Source organism: Perca flavescens, chromosome 15 (genome assembly GCF_004354835.1).
Source record: "Perca flavescens isolate YP-PL-M2 chromosome 15, PFLA_1.0, whole genome shotgun sequence".
Taxonomy (NCBI): Eukaryota; Metazoa; Chordata; class Actinopteri; order Perciformes; family Percidae; genus Perca; species Perca flavescens.
The window spans coordinates 8128279-8140976 of record NC_041345.1 but is presented as its reverse complement, the minus strand read 5'-3'; the positions used below and the strand labels follow the sequence as shown (position 1 = coordinate 8140976).

Sequence of the window (12698 nt, the reverse complement as noted above, 5' to 3'; positions counted from 1 at the left end):
GACTGCTGCCAATAAAATACGGTTTCCCAGTTTCAAGGTTAATATTGAGCTGGCCTGTATAAAAGCTGTCACCTTTTTCAGCCCTTCTGAGTTTGCAGGTATGAACAGAGGACTTCACATCATATCAGTTTGCAGTGTGAAAATTGACCTATAGGCCAAAGCTGAACACGCAACAGGCTCCTCCTGCACAGACATTCTCCAAAAAGGAAGCTGTGTAGAGACAATTCTATACTGTTAAAAATTGTATCAAGCATAAACTCTTACAAGATAATCCATGACTGACTGACCTGCTCACTTGCAAAATCTCAAGATGTTAAAGGGTTAGTAGGTGCTTTGTAAATATTTTTGTTGCCATACTCTTTGGTAAAAAACTTTTTTGAAGCCAAACTGAATGTATGTGCTTAATGACTGAGGACCTCTACTGACCAACTACCATCAGCAAAATGAGCATTGTGTTTCTGTGATTTGGTGGTTATAACTTAAATTTTAACAAAGGGATAACTGAAATACTAATGGTGCAACAACACAGGGTGAAAAGAGGAGCTGCAGCAATGTGCAGTACAACAAAAAGATAGTGTTTTTTGAAACTTAAACCATGTAAACCTATTCTGGTACAACCTCAAAATACAATTATGAACTTGAAAATAAGAATAATATGTCTGCTTTAACACCTGGCTTGACTCCTATACCTGCAAAGAGTTGATTAAGGAGGCAACTTATATTAAGTTGGATAAAATATTTTCCCCTGCATTACAATTTCAAGATTTTATAGAGAGATGGGGTCATGTAGATTAACATCATGTGTATATAATACTCAGTGTAATGCTGTGCAATTAATATTGTTGTTGTCACACCAAAATGGTTTGGAAATATAAACCCTGTCATTATAATTGAAAACAGCAGTGTTATTGTTGGAGTTGTAATGCAATATCATATAAATGTCAAAACACAGCACATTGACCTCAGGATAATTGATAACTGTCATAGTTTCTGTGAAAATGTTTGAGTATTTAGGTGAGTATTTATTGTTGGAATTGTTGGGGCTTTGTAAATTATAGAGTGTGGTCTAGACCTACTCTATCTGTAAAGTGTCTCGAGATAACTCTTGTTATGATTTGATACTATAAATAAAATTGAATTGAATTGAATTGATAGTATGAGGTTATGTAGTGTTGAAATTTAAAAATAAATTAAAAAAAAAAAAAATCCTAGAAGACTTTAGTTCTTAAAGACAAGAGTACTGAAAAGTCAATTCCAGTGACTCAATCAGAATCATTCTTCTTCAGCCTGAACACGTACTGTTCATTTGTGCTTGTTGAATTAACTGTGTTTGAGTACTCTCTAATTGTCTATTGTTAGAAATCGTTGGAAATTTTTCATTGTCACTTTGACAACAACCTACAACCTGACAACAACATACCAATGGAGTTCGTTGAAGGAAGCAGAGGCATCTACAGACCCATCAGGGTGTTGTTCGACATGCCCATATACAAGCGCACTTTGCAGCTCTGCTGGCATGTGAATTCTTACAAGACCAATATTGCATTGGTGATTGAACTTTTGAGGCTTCAGCGGGAAAGTAGGATCCCATCTAAGGTGACTGTTGAAGATATGACAGACCTGCTGGTAGAGCAAAGCAAAGCTACAGTGAGAGTGCAGCTCTGGGAGTTTGAATTGGAGGACTTTGATGAGGAAGATGCCAAGCCTCTTCTCATTCTGGTTTGGGAGGTAATCAACAGCATGAAAATGAGAGACATTGAGTTTGAAGCCAGAAGGCTACTCCAGTCGCCAGAAGACATCCCTCCTTGTTTTCAACATCCAAAGCTTGTTAATTTGGCTCAGGAGTACTGACACAGCAGCTGCAGTCGGCCCCCAGCTCCAAACTGCTTGGCCCAAGAGAGATGTGGTGATGGAGGCGCTTCCAAAAGTCTTGCAGGGCTTCTGGTTACCTCCTCCAAGCACCTTCCTCAACATGCCCTCCCAGCAGCTCAGTGAAATGGCTGTTGGTGTCACAAAGTTTGTTTTGGACCGGGTCTCCACTGCTTTGTCCACTGTGCACCATCGGGTCAACTTCTCCTGGTCCGTCCGAGACAGCATGGTCCTGTCTATCCAGGAAACGGTTAGGCAGATGTACCCTCAAGACGTCCTGAGGAGAGGGCGTAACTGCTTTGCAGCAGAGATGCTGAACACTATTGTTGATGCTGCAGTGAAAGAGGTCCTTGTGCTGTTCCAGCCTCAGACTGATACTCATGGACCTGCAAATTCAAGCACCAAAAATGATTGCACCCAGCACACCCAGGTGGGAGATTTGAATGACACACGTCGCAAGTATGTCTCATTTTTCTGTGATAAATCTGTTGCTCTAAATCATGTTCTAAAGCAATTTTGACAGTTAAAAAAAACAGTATGTCGCGGTTATAAGAACTAATATTTATAATCTGATTGAATCCAAACAGAACAATTCAAGACTGTCAGTAAAAACTGTAACTCCATCCATAGACTGTATTTATTATGACAAGAGACAGAAATAAGTAGGAGGATGACTAGGAAAGGAAGTAGGGAGAGTCAGTCTGCTGAATCCAATCCGGTTTAGTTTCTGGCCTCCCATCCTCTCTGCCCTTCCTCTCATCCTGACATAAAATAGTCATCAGGTGTAGTGGTATGAATACAGTCTTCATGAATACAGTATCTGGAACCCTGTGTATGCATGCGTCAGCATTCTGAAGTGTGTGGTTCTGTCAGGACTATCGTGTCCTATCTGCAAACACTAACTTACTTCAATGAATAAATAATGTTATATAGTGTCATTTCTGTGATGGACAGCCAAGAATGGGGTCCAGTGACCTCCAGACAGTGGACATGACTAGCTAGCTAGGGTGTGGCAGTTACAGAAAGCAAACGTGTGGCCAATTTTCTTGGTATTTATTCAACATAAAAAAAAAAAAAAATTAAACTAAAAGTCAAACGCAAACAGGGAAAGGCATTTGAACAGGAAGGATGTTTACGTAATTTCCGTAGGCTTAGACCGGGGGAAAGTTGTTTCCTGAAGTTGACACTGCGTCGATAATTTTCACAGCAAAGCTCGGGTGCTTGTACAAAATGATTCCGACAGGTTGGTCGGACTTTTGATCGACGTCAGGTGAACTCGGTCTGACGAAAAGATGAGCTCCAAGACTGAAGACACAGGTAACGTTAGCTAATACAAACAGCAACATTACACTTTAATCTGCTTTACTTCTAACGAGATTGGTTGTGAGGTGATACTGACCTCTTTACAGTTTGAATTTAAGTAAACATTGACGTTATAGTTGCCCGTCTTCACTCCCATTGAAACCTGTTGATTGTGAAGCAGCTCTGGTCAGTTAATCGATACACGGCCTATTAGCATCGCCGCTAACCATAGAAATGTACGGGTGCTGCTAATAGCTAGCTAGCTAAAGTCAACACTTTAGCCTAACTTACTTGTGTCCAGACTGGGTCCTGCTTTTCGAGACAATCCTGTTGCGGTAGCAGTGTAACGTTAACGTTAGCAACTTTAGGTCCCTTGCCTTGCTACATGTTTACCAAAGCAACAAGTGTTGCTGTAAAGTTGTCCAACATAAGATGATTTGACCCTCAGCTCTGCTTCAGCAACAATATTCAAAGAAAGATAAATATGTACTTCTTACAATGCTTAATGCTTATTTAAGTATTTGGTCTTCATCAAATATGTACGCCTGGTTTGTGGCAAACAGAGGGTTTAACACTTTTTTTCTACATATTTGGATTTAGAACAATCAGAAGAAAAGACATAGTATATATATATATATATATATATATATATATATATATATATATATATATAAATATTTGTAATTATAACAGTCCATGGGACTTTGCCTTTACTTTATTTAGCAATTTACTCATTTGAATCATGGTTCATTCTCCTTATTGATCTCCCAGTGTACTAAACAATGTAATCAATTGGTCATATGTTCCCTGGCTTACACTCAAAACAATGAAGGATGTTGTCAGGTGGGGTCATTCAGGATCATTGAAAATACACATACTAACACACACTATTACAGGACTGGATGAACTATATATTTAAAGGATGTGTATGCATCTTTTAGACAGCTCTGTCAATCTACTGTGTACACACCTAACAAGGATGACATAACATGCTTTACAAAACTAAAGTACGCAAAGAATTTAGAGTTGCGCCTTGCAAAGCTGTCTTCTTATTTAAAAGTAAGGAATTTACAGGTTCTGTCTGGTTGCTAGTAATGCAGATTCCTTTTGGTTGTGTTTACCATATTTGCGTGATTCCATCTCTACTGATGCAAGCACTCTCAAAACAACGTAATGAAGGCAAAACGCAGCAACCTGTTAATCATTTTCAGTGGCGAGCCTGCAGGCCCAGCTAGCCGAGTGCCGAGCTCAGGCCGAACACTGGCAGGGCGTGGCGACGATCTGTGAGCTGAGCAAACAGGAGGAACTGACAGAGCTGCAAAAACAATGTGATCAAGAGATCCAGTCCCTGCAGGAGGCTCTCAGAGGTCAGTGTGCGTTTGGCTGGGCCTTCGTGTGTACATGTGTGTAATAAGCAGGGCGTGTTTGGGACAGTCCTTGTGTGCACATGGTCTAATGAAGTATTTTTTGTGTGCTACTTTTGTAAGGAGAAATAAATCAGAGCCTAAATAATTTGGATCTCCATTGGATATGTTTTCATGATTCATGATAAAAACCTGTACTGGTACTATTTTTTTTTAAGGGAACTAAACAGCTCAATGTTTTTTGGTTTTCATTTTTGCTTCCTGATTGTGTTTCTAATTGAGGCCAAATGACAAAAAAAAATATGAATTACCATGTTGTATTACTCAATCATTTAATACAAAGCTCAGAATGAGCCGACTAAAATGTTGGCATGTATTCAAGGTATTCAATAACCTAAAAGGTCAGGGACAGGGAAAGTTACTGTACATCTAGGGTAAGTTATGCTCCTTTTTAAAACAATAAAAGTTCAACTTTAAAGTCTTGCCAATAAAACTGAATGTAATCTCAAATGCAGCTACACCTTTTTAAAGTATTATGAGCTGTATTTGGGAACTATTGAGGCAAACGGGATATCGTTCATCAGACTGGAGGATTAAATAATTATTTTATGATTCTGTTATGTTTACAGAGACAGCAGCGCAGTATGAGGCCAGGATATCTGTTCTTCAGTCTCAGCCTGTGGAGTGGAGAAGAGCCAGTGGACACAACATGGTCTGTGTTTAATTTTGGAAATATTGTTCCCAAATGTTCTGGACTTATATTAATCCCAGCATTTGTTTTTCTCTACCCGTTAGATCAGTGGAAGGAAAGGCAGGATGGATGCAGAAGTCGCCAGCAGCGAACCCCCAACACCGATGACCAACAGCCTGACCGAGGCCGAAGCCACGGGGTCAGCGGACAGGAGGCACAACCAATCAGCAGAGCTCGAGGCGTCGGTGGCGGAGGGAGAAGGGACGCCGCCTACAACAGAAGCGTATTTTTCACTACGGCACTGCGACTCGGCCTCGTTGTCCTCCTTCTCCTTAGACACGCCCTCTCTACCCAGAAAACTCCACGCTCAGGATGACACCGACTCTCTGGTGTCCACAGGAACTTTAGTGCCTGAAGCCATCTACCTGCCACCGGCCGGACACCGGCTGGTCACGCACGGCGACTGGGATGCACTCAATTCTCAGGTACCAATTTAAAACTATGATATCAGAGGTCAGGTTTTTTCACTTTTTAGAAAAGAAGAACATTCGGGCTGTTGTATAGCAATATAAAAAAAAACAAAGTATCCTTACAATCTGTGCAATTTTAATTAATTGCGCCAAGTTTTGAATCTGACCCAAAATCTTCCCCGTAGACAAATGACTTTGCGGTGTAACGAATGTGTGGTGTTTTGGGCAGGTGTCAGAGCTGCGAGGGGAGGTGAGTCGGCTGCAGGCTGAGAAGGAGGAGCTGGAGAGAGAACTGGACACACAGACCAACCACACGCACAAACAGGTGAGCAGCACTGCTCAGAGTGGCTGTACAGCAGTGAGAGTATAGAGAGTGAGCCGGTCGCACACTGGATATGATGTGTGCAGTCTTAAACCCGTGTGTGTGTGTGTGTGTGTGTGTGTGTGTGTGTGTGTGTGTGTGTGTGTGTGTGTGTGTGTGTGTGTGTGTGTGTGTGTGTGTGTGTGTGTGTGTGTGTGTGTGTGTGTGTGTGTGTGTGTGTGTGTGTGTGTGTGTGTGTGTGTGTGTTCAGGTATCAATGCTCCAGTGTCAGGTCCACACTTCAGAGGCCCTCCTGCAGGATTTGCAGAAATCTTTTAGCCAATCACAGAATGCTGTCCAGAGTCGGCTGGTGAGTGATATGTCGATCCTACAGTGTGTGTGTGACTGTGTCAAAGACGGTCATTTCCCTTAATGGAAGAATTCAACATTTAGGGAAATACACTTGACCTGACTATATCTAAAACCAGTACCACATACATGTCTGTACAGTAATTGTGAAGCCACAGCTAGTTAGCTTGGTTTAGCATAAAGAGTGGAAAAAGGGGGAAACGGCTAGCCTAGCTTCTGTCCAAAGGTAACAAAATCGACCTACCAGCCATAAAAAAAAAAAGGAAGTTTACAAACGAGAAGTTATGGTTTTAGAGAGGTTTTGATTTTACATTTCTGTTAGGATTAGGACAGAAAAAAAGAGATGCAACTTGTATTTAAACCTTTTCCGGTTTAAGCTAAGCTAACCAGCAGCTGGCTCCAGCTACATATTTACCATACAGACTTAAGAGTGGTGTTGATCTTTTTAACCTTAACTCTGCAATAAAGAGAATAAGCGCATTTCCAAAAAAACCTTGAACTTTCAAATTTCTTTTATGATTAGTTTTATTTTAACTGTTAACCCTAACCCAAGAACAGAAAAGAATGTGTGGCTCTTAAATGGCATTTTTGCCATTAATGTGTAACCCAAGTGCATTGCATATGAACAAGTTCTTCACTTAGGCGTATGTGTTTTAAAATCAGCAATTTGTGTGTCCAGGCAGAGTTATCCTTTTCCCAGAGGAAGGTGTGCAATGAGCTGTCCAGACTGAAAGGAGAGGAGGTTGATGATGAGGGACCAGAGTCCAGCTCTTCATTTCCAGCAACACTGCAGGTACGATTACTGTTCAAGGTTTTACAGTATCTGCTGCAGCAAAGAAAACTAACTTAAAAATAATGTATTTGACATTATTCATATGTAATGAGAATGACATTTGTAGTTTTGCATAGCATTTATAAAGGGACTTCCCTTTAGTTAGTTGCTGCTTTTCTTCGTTTCGGATCGTTGTTGGGTAGTTATTGGGATGACCTTAAATAGTTAAAACAGCTCACATATTTACTTAATTTACCATAAGAATGTGTTTTTGTCAACTTTTAAGTGTGGAGGTTCAATTGTATAACCAAGTTGTCAGTGCCCTGGCTGGCTCTGGAAGTAGTTGGTTGTTGGTAGTTTCAAATCTTTAAATTCCATAATTTGACTTGCAGTACGGGTGAACACATCAAGCAGTTGGTGCATGTGTATGTATATGCTTGTGTTGTCAGTGTGTGTCTGTGTGTTGACTGTTGACCCCTAACCTACAGGGGGCACACTGTGAGGAGCGTCTTCGCATTGAGATTGTCAACCTGAGGGAGCAGCTGGACACCCGGACGGAGGAGAACGGTCTGTGGATTATATTATTAATACTTGGGGGAAGTTTGCAACACTGACTGTCTTGGCACTGAACCATATTTTATTCTTCCTTTCTCCCTTTCTTCCTGCCTGCTCTCAACTACTGTCATCAGAGGTTTTAGAAGGTGAGTGAACAATAGAGGATGGATACCCTAACCGAGCCCGTCGGGATCCGTCGGTACCCGACGGGCCGGGCCGGGTTTGGACAGATATTTAGAAATGATGTTCGGGTCGGGCTCGGTCACATCAGCGCGATAAGTCATTGAACATTTTAAATTTAAAACAGCTTATTATGTAGGTGCACGCCTGTGTTAACGTGCACTTGTTGCCCCGTGTGCGCTGATGCGCTCATCTGTTGACATTTCCGAACGCCTTCCTACAGTTGCTTAATAAAAGCTTTCCACACAAACAAATGTACATGTGTCATTAGTATGAGGAAAAAAACGAGATTTTAACTGTGTCGGGCTCAGGTCAGGCTCGGACATAAATATCTTAATGCCCGTCGGACGCGGGCCGGGCTCGGACAGAAAAATGCGGCCGATCCGCACTCTAGTGAACAACTCATGCTTTATTATTAGTCTGGTAAGCCAATGATTTGGTCTTGTGATTGGTGTAGAGTTACATTTCATTCAGATTAATTTCACCTTTAACCTTGGTGAGTACAGTGTTATCATAACCATTAGACCCTTTGCAAACACGTGACCACGCCGTGACGGATGGCAGAATCACCGAACACAAGCTAAGCAGTGTAGTAGACGAGCGGAAAGTTTCATTAGTTTCAATCCGTTTAAAAAAAAAAAAAAAAAAAAAAAATACTTAATAAGCTGTAATAATAATATCTTCTTCTTTATGGCTTCTTCTACTGAACAATGCGTTATCGGTCGAGGTAGGGCATCTGGTAGTGAAATGTAAATATGAAGAAAACGGACACGGTTTTACAGGGAAAACGCAATACAGTCGCTGCTTCCTAAAACTGGAGGAAAGTTGGCAAAAAAAATAGCAGTAATAATAATATGCGTAAATCACAAGGCTAATCAGTATCACTTCCTCATCAGTCAGCCACAAGATCTGACCGTAAATACACTTGTGCTTTCCATAAACTGTTCTTGCTTCAGCCCATTATTTCAGTTGCAACCCTGGCAGTTGAAGCGATCGCGAGAGCCAATAAAATATATAAAAACTTAATTCAAACCGATGTGCGCATTGGCGACACATAGCCAATATGTAATTCCACCTTCGTGATACAGAAAACCCTGGGTTGAACCTGAAGTTACCTCGTTAACGCCAAATCTTGATTCGCAGTACAGGCCTCAGCTGACTTTGGGTAGAAATAACACAATTTATCTTGGAAGCTAACGTTAGCTAGCAATCACCTGTTGAGCTCCACGCAACGTCTGCAGCCGGCAGCAAAGACAGACTCCCAAAAGAGCCACATAAAGTGAAACTGAAGGGAAGTTGGGCACCATTCAAATACGAAGACAAATGGAGTCAGTGTTGGTCTGTTGTTGTTATCACTTTAAGATAATTAAACTTAACTAACCTAACTAAATAGAAGCGGTTTAGGCAGGCTAACGCGCTAGCATTACGTGGCTAAAAGTTAGCTAGCTCTACGTTAAGAGTGATTTAATATGGGCCAGTTTGTGATACATTAAATATCGAAGGAACCTTAGAAGTGTGTTCCCCTTGTTAACACAATGACTCAAACCGGACATAACAAAGCCTACAGAAGCCCACCGCACAACACGAAATAACCATTTTATGATATGAGCGAACACGTACGTACGCGTTTGACTTGCCGTCCGTCCACAGCGTAGCTCTTCTGCCGTCCGTCATGGCGTTCATAATTCGCGCGAGTAGAGCGTGATGTCACGTGCAAAGGGTCTATAGAAAGGATGGTCAAACTAAGAAAAGGAGAGCCAACGTGTAATAAACCGATTTTATAATCAGCCTTTTTTGTGTGCGCAGTGCAGTTCTCCAGTCTGAAGACCGAGACGGAGAGGATCCAGGCTCAGAAGGACCAGTTGCAGGCTGAACTGCTGGCCTGTTGCACCGAACTGGAAGCCCTGCGGGTGGCACTGTCTCATGTGCAGAGCACCAACCAGACCCTCAGTAGTGATAAAGTAAATCCAACCTGCTCTTAGCACTAAAGTTATTGTTACTGCCGATGCTTGCAAAGTTAACTGCTGCTTCTGTGGAGTCTGTAGTGCTGTTTATTTGTACTGGTGATGAATCATGTCTGTAGCGCGTTGCTCTCATTCTCAGAAATGCTAATACTGTTAATTTAAAAAATGTTATTAAGCATTATTAATCATATTTCCCATTTCAAACACTTTCTTGTGGCCTTCCTCAGCGGATTGCAACTTAATAACTCCATTATTGGCCTCATTTAAAGGAACTGAATTAAGAATGTACACCTCATATTTTACTTCCTTGATAAGCAAAAGTGAATGTAACTTTGGTTAATGATACCGCTAGGAGTTGCCAAAGTAATACATTTTCAAATCCGACACTTAAATTGACTTTTTTCTGTGTGACTGTCAGGCGGCCCTGCATCAAAAGTGTCTGGAGCTGCGTAGCCAAGTCATCAGTCTGCGCTCCCAGGTCGACACCAGCCAGACTGTCCAGAGAGACTTTGTCCAGCTCTCCCAGTCGCTGCAGGTAAGAAGCAATGGACAGTTATAGCACTTAACTTGATTGGAGCAGCGATGGTTTAAAAAAAAAAAATCCAGAGTGAAAGAAATTGGTAAAACGTTTTCTTGCGCTTGCAGAAAACTGGAACAAATCAGTTCAATTTATATCAATGACAGTGACCCCTCTGTCCCCCTTCAGGTGAAGCTGGAGGTAATACGGCAGGCTGAGAGTCTTGAACAGGTCAGGGAAATCCTGGAGGAGGGAGTCAGCGAAGCTAGTGCCTCGCCTGCAGACGCCTCGTGAGTTTTAGAGAGTCCCATTGGAACCAAAGAACCCTGGCCAAGATAAAAAGACCTCAACAGTGACCAATAAGGACCAACTAACCATCACCACACCAAATACTGTCGTGACCACTGGGATTATCACAGCTGGTGCTGCTAGCACTTCTAACTTTTGGTGGATATTCCTATAGAGACATCATTTTGGGGTTTGGATCAGAGGTGATGGTTCGGTGTCAATGACTGAAACAGCTGCTTAGCGACCAAAGTGATTTTTGATGAACCAATAATGCTTTGGGGATACTGTAAAAAGGAAAAAAAAGTTCACATTCCCTTTTTCTTACATCTAGTTTATTGCTGTACTAATATACATGTAAATGTGTTCTGTTAAAACTGACATGACTCCAGCAAAACACTCAACAATCCAACAAACACTTGATTTTGCACTGTATCAGGAATTGATATGCAAACTATGCAATAATTTCTTTTAGATCTTCAACAGCTCACAGTGCAAAAATGAATAATAGTGATACAAAGTAGAAACCCCTAAATTAACTGCATTAGAGATTTGATTTGTATTACACGTTAATTTAGCTTAGCATTGTTAACTATTCATGTTCTTAACACAACCATACCAGCTTTTAGACTTCAAGCTAATCAATGACTGTGGATTAGGACAGAAGCTAACAGTCTTTTCTTCAACCTGTTAAGTTCATAATCATATACTTTTTTGAAGTTGCTCAACCCTGGACCCCGAACTCCATGCAGAGTCTCTTAATATGGAAAAGGGGTCAGATTTATAAGACTGATATGCATAATAATATATTTCTTTAAACTATATCATTTAATAAAATAGGATTTATTATACTGTATAATTTGATCATTTTACATTTATTTGGAAAAACATACATGATCTTGAAATTTTAATACCGTCGTTGCAAATTCGACTTTAACCTGAAATATGGAGTCACAGGCCATGGAAGGTCGAAAACCCCTAAATAATGTAAAGGGTTAACTTTATACAGATGATAGAAAATGTAGTCTTAAAGTATTAGTATAAAATTATACATTGATATTTATTGTTACTTAAAGCAACACTATGTAACTTTTAGCGTGAGCTGTAGTTCCAATGAGACAACCTGTAGGGGGACCGAAGCAGGAGAAGTTGCATAGTGTTGCCATTTGTAGTCACTTGTGCAACAACTGTCAGAATTCAAACTACATTCATAAATTTGTTTGTTTTTATGTTAAAGTGGAATTTCAGTGTTTTTCAACCTGGACCCTATTTTCCCATGGATTTCTGTCTTAAGTGACTAATGTGAACAATGTATGTCCACTAAAAGTGCATGTTTTTGCCACTGACTCACAAGCTCAGATTGTTACTGTAAGTGTCTGACTACATCACGGAGAGATGGAGAAGTTGCCGTTATCCTGCCATGCTTTCTTGTATGAGTATTGATGCTAGGTCAGGGCACTAACTTTAGCTAATAGCATTAGCTCTCCTCCCCTGTGTGCAGCTCTCCACTCTCGGAACTCTTTTCTTAAGCAAAAGGTGCTTTGGTATAAAATTATTCTCCTCTTTGGCTGGCCATAGTCATCCTCAGGTAAAATGGCCACTGCAGACCCGATGGACCTTAGGTTTTAAGTTACACCAGGTTTACTTATTGTTAAAGGTCCCATGGCATGAAAATTTCACTTTTATGAGGTTTTTTTAACATTAATATGAGTTCCCCCAGCCTGCCTATGGTCCCCCAGCAGCTAGAAATGGCGATAGGTGTAAACCGAGCCCTGGGTATCCTGCTCTGCCTTTGAGAAAATGAAAGCTCAGATGGACCGATCTGGAATCTTCTCGTTATGAGGTCATAAGGACCAAGGTTACCTCCCCTTTCTCTGTTTTGCCCGCCCAGAGAATTTGGCCAACCCATGAGAGAGAGACATGGCTTGCAAACAAGCAAAGTGGCAGTTGGTCAAGGCCACACCACCCCCTCCCTCAATAGCATTTAAACCTATGGACACAGAAATGGCACATACTAAGGAAAGCTCATTGTGGGACTGGCTCTAGCTGCTGTTATTCT

At 41.1% G+C, this 12698-nt stretch overlaps 1 protein-coding gene across 2 annotated transcripts; it reads left to right on the top strand.

Annotated features, from left to right (window-relative positions):
• The first annotated feature begins 2943 nt into the window (after positions 1-2943).
• On the top strand, positions 2944-12359 carry rabep2 (rabaptin, RAB GTPase binding effector protein 2). Of its 2 annotated transcripts, XM_028600681.1 has the most exons (12): positions 2945-3186; positions 4383-4538; positions 5165-5247; positions 5331-5711; positions 5926-6021; positions 6269-6367; positions 7046-7159; positions 7627-7705; positions 7828-7839; positions 9680-9834; positions 10256-10372; positions 10544-12359. In XM_028600681.1, the coding sequence occupies exons 1-12, from the start codon at positions 3162-3164 to the stop codon at positions 10646-10648; spliced, it is 1422 nt and encodes a 473-aa protein (XP_028456482.1). In that variant the 5' UTR covers positions 2945-3161; the 3' UTR covers positions 10649-12359. The 2 variants fall into 2 exon arrangements, with proteins under 2 accessions (XP_028456483.1, XP_028456482.1); XM_028600682.1 differs by lacking the exon at positions 7828-7839 and having other exon boundaries at positions 2944-3186.
• Positions 12360-12698: the final 339 nt, after the last annotated feature.

Excerpts from the sequence above, each read along its gene's own strand:
- rabep2 (XM_028600681.1), top strand. The coding sequence starts at position 3,162 with ATGAGCTCCAAGACTGAAGACACAG. Across the intron at positions 6,022-6,268 it reads CCAACCACACGCACAAACAG|GTATCAATGCTCCAGTGTCA; the intron begins GTGAGCAGCACT and ends GTGTGTGTTCAG. Across the intron at positions 6,368-7,045 it reads ATGCTGTCCAGAGTCGGCTG|GCAGAGTTATCCTTTTCCCA; the intron begins GTGAGTGATATG and ends TTGTGTGTCCAG.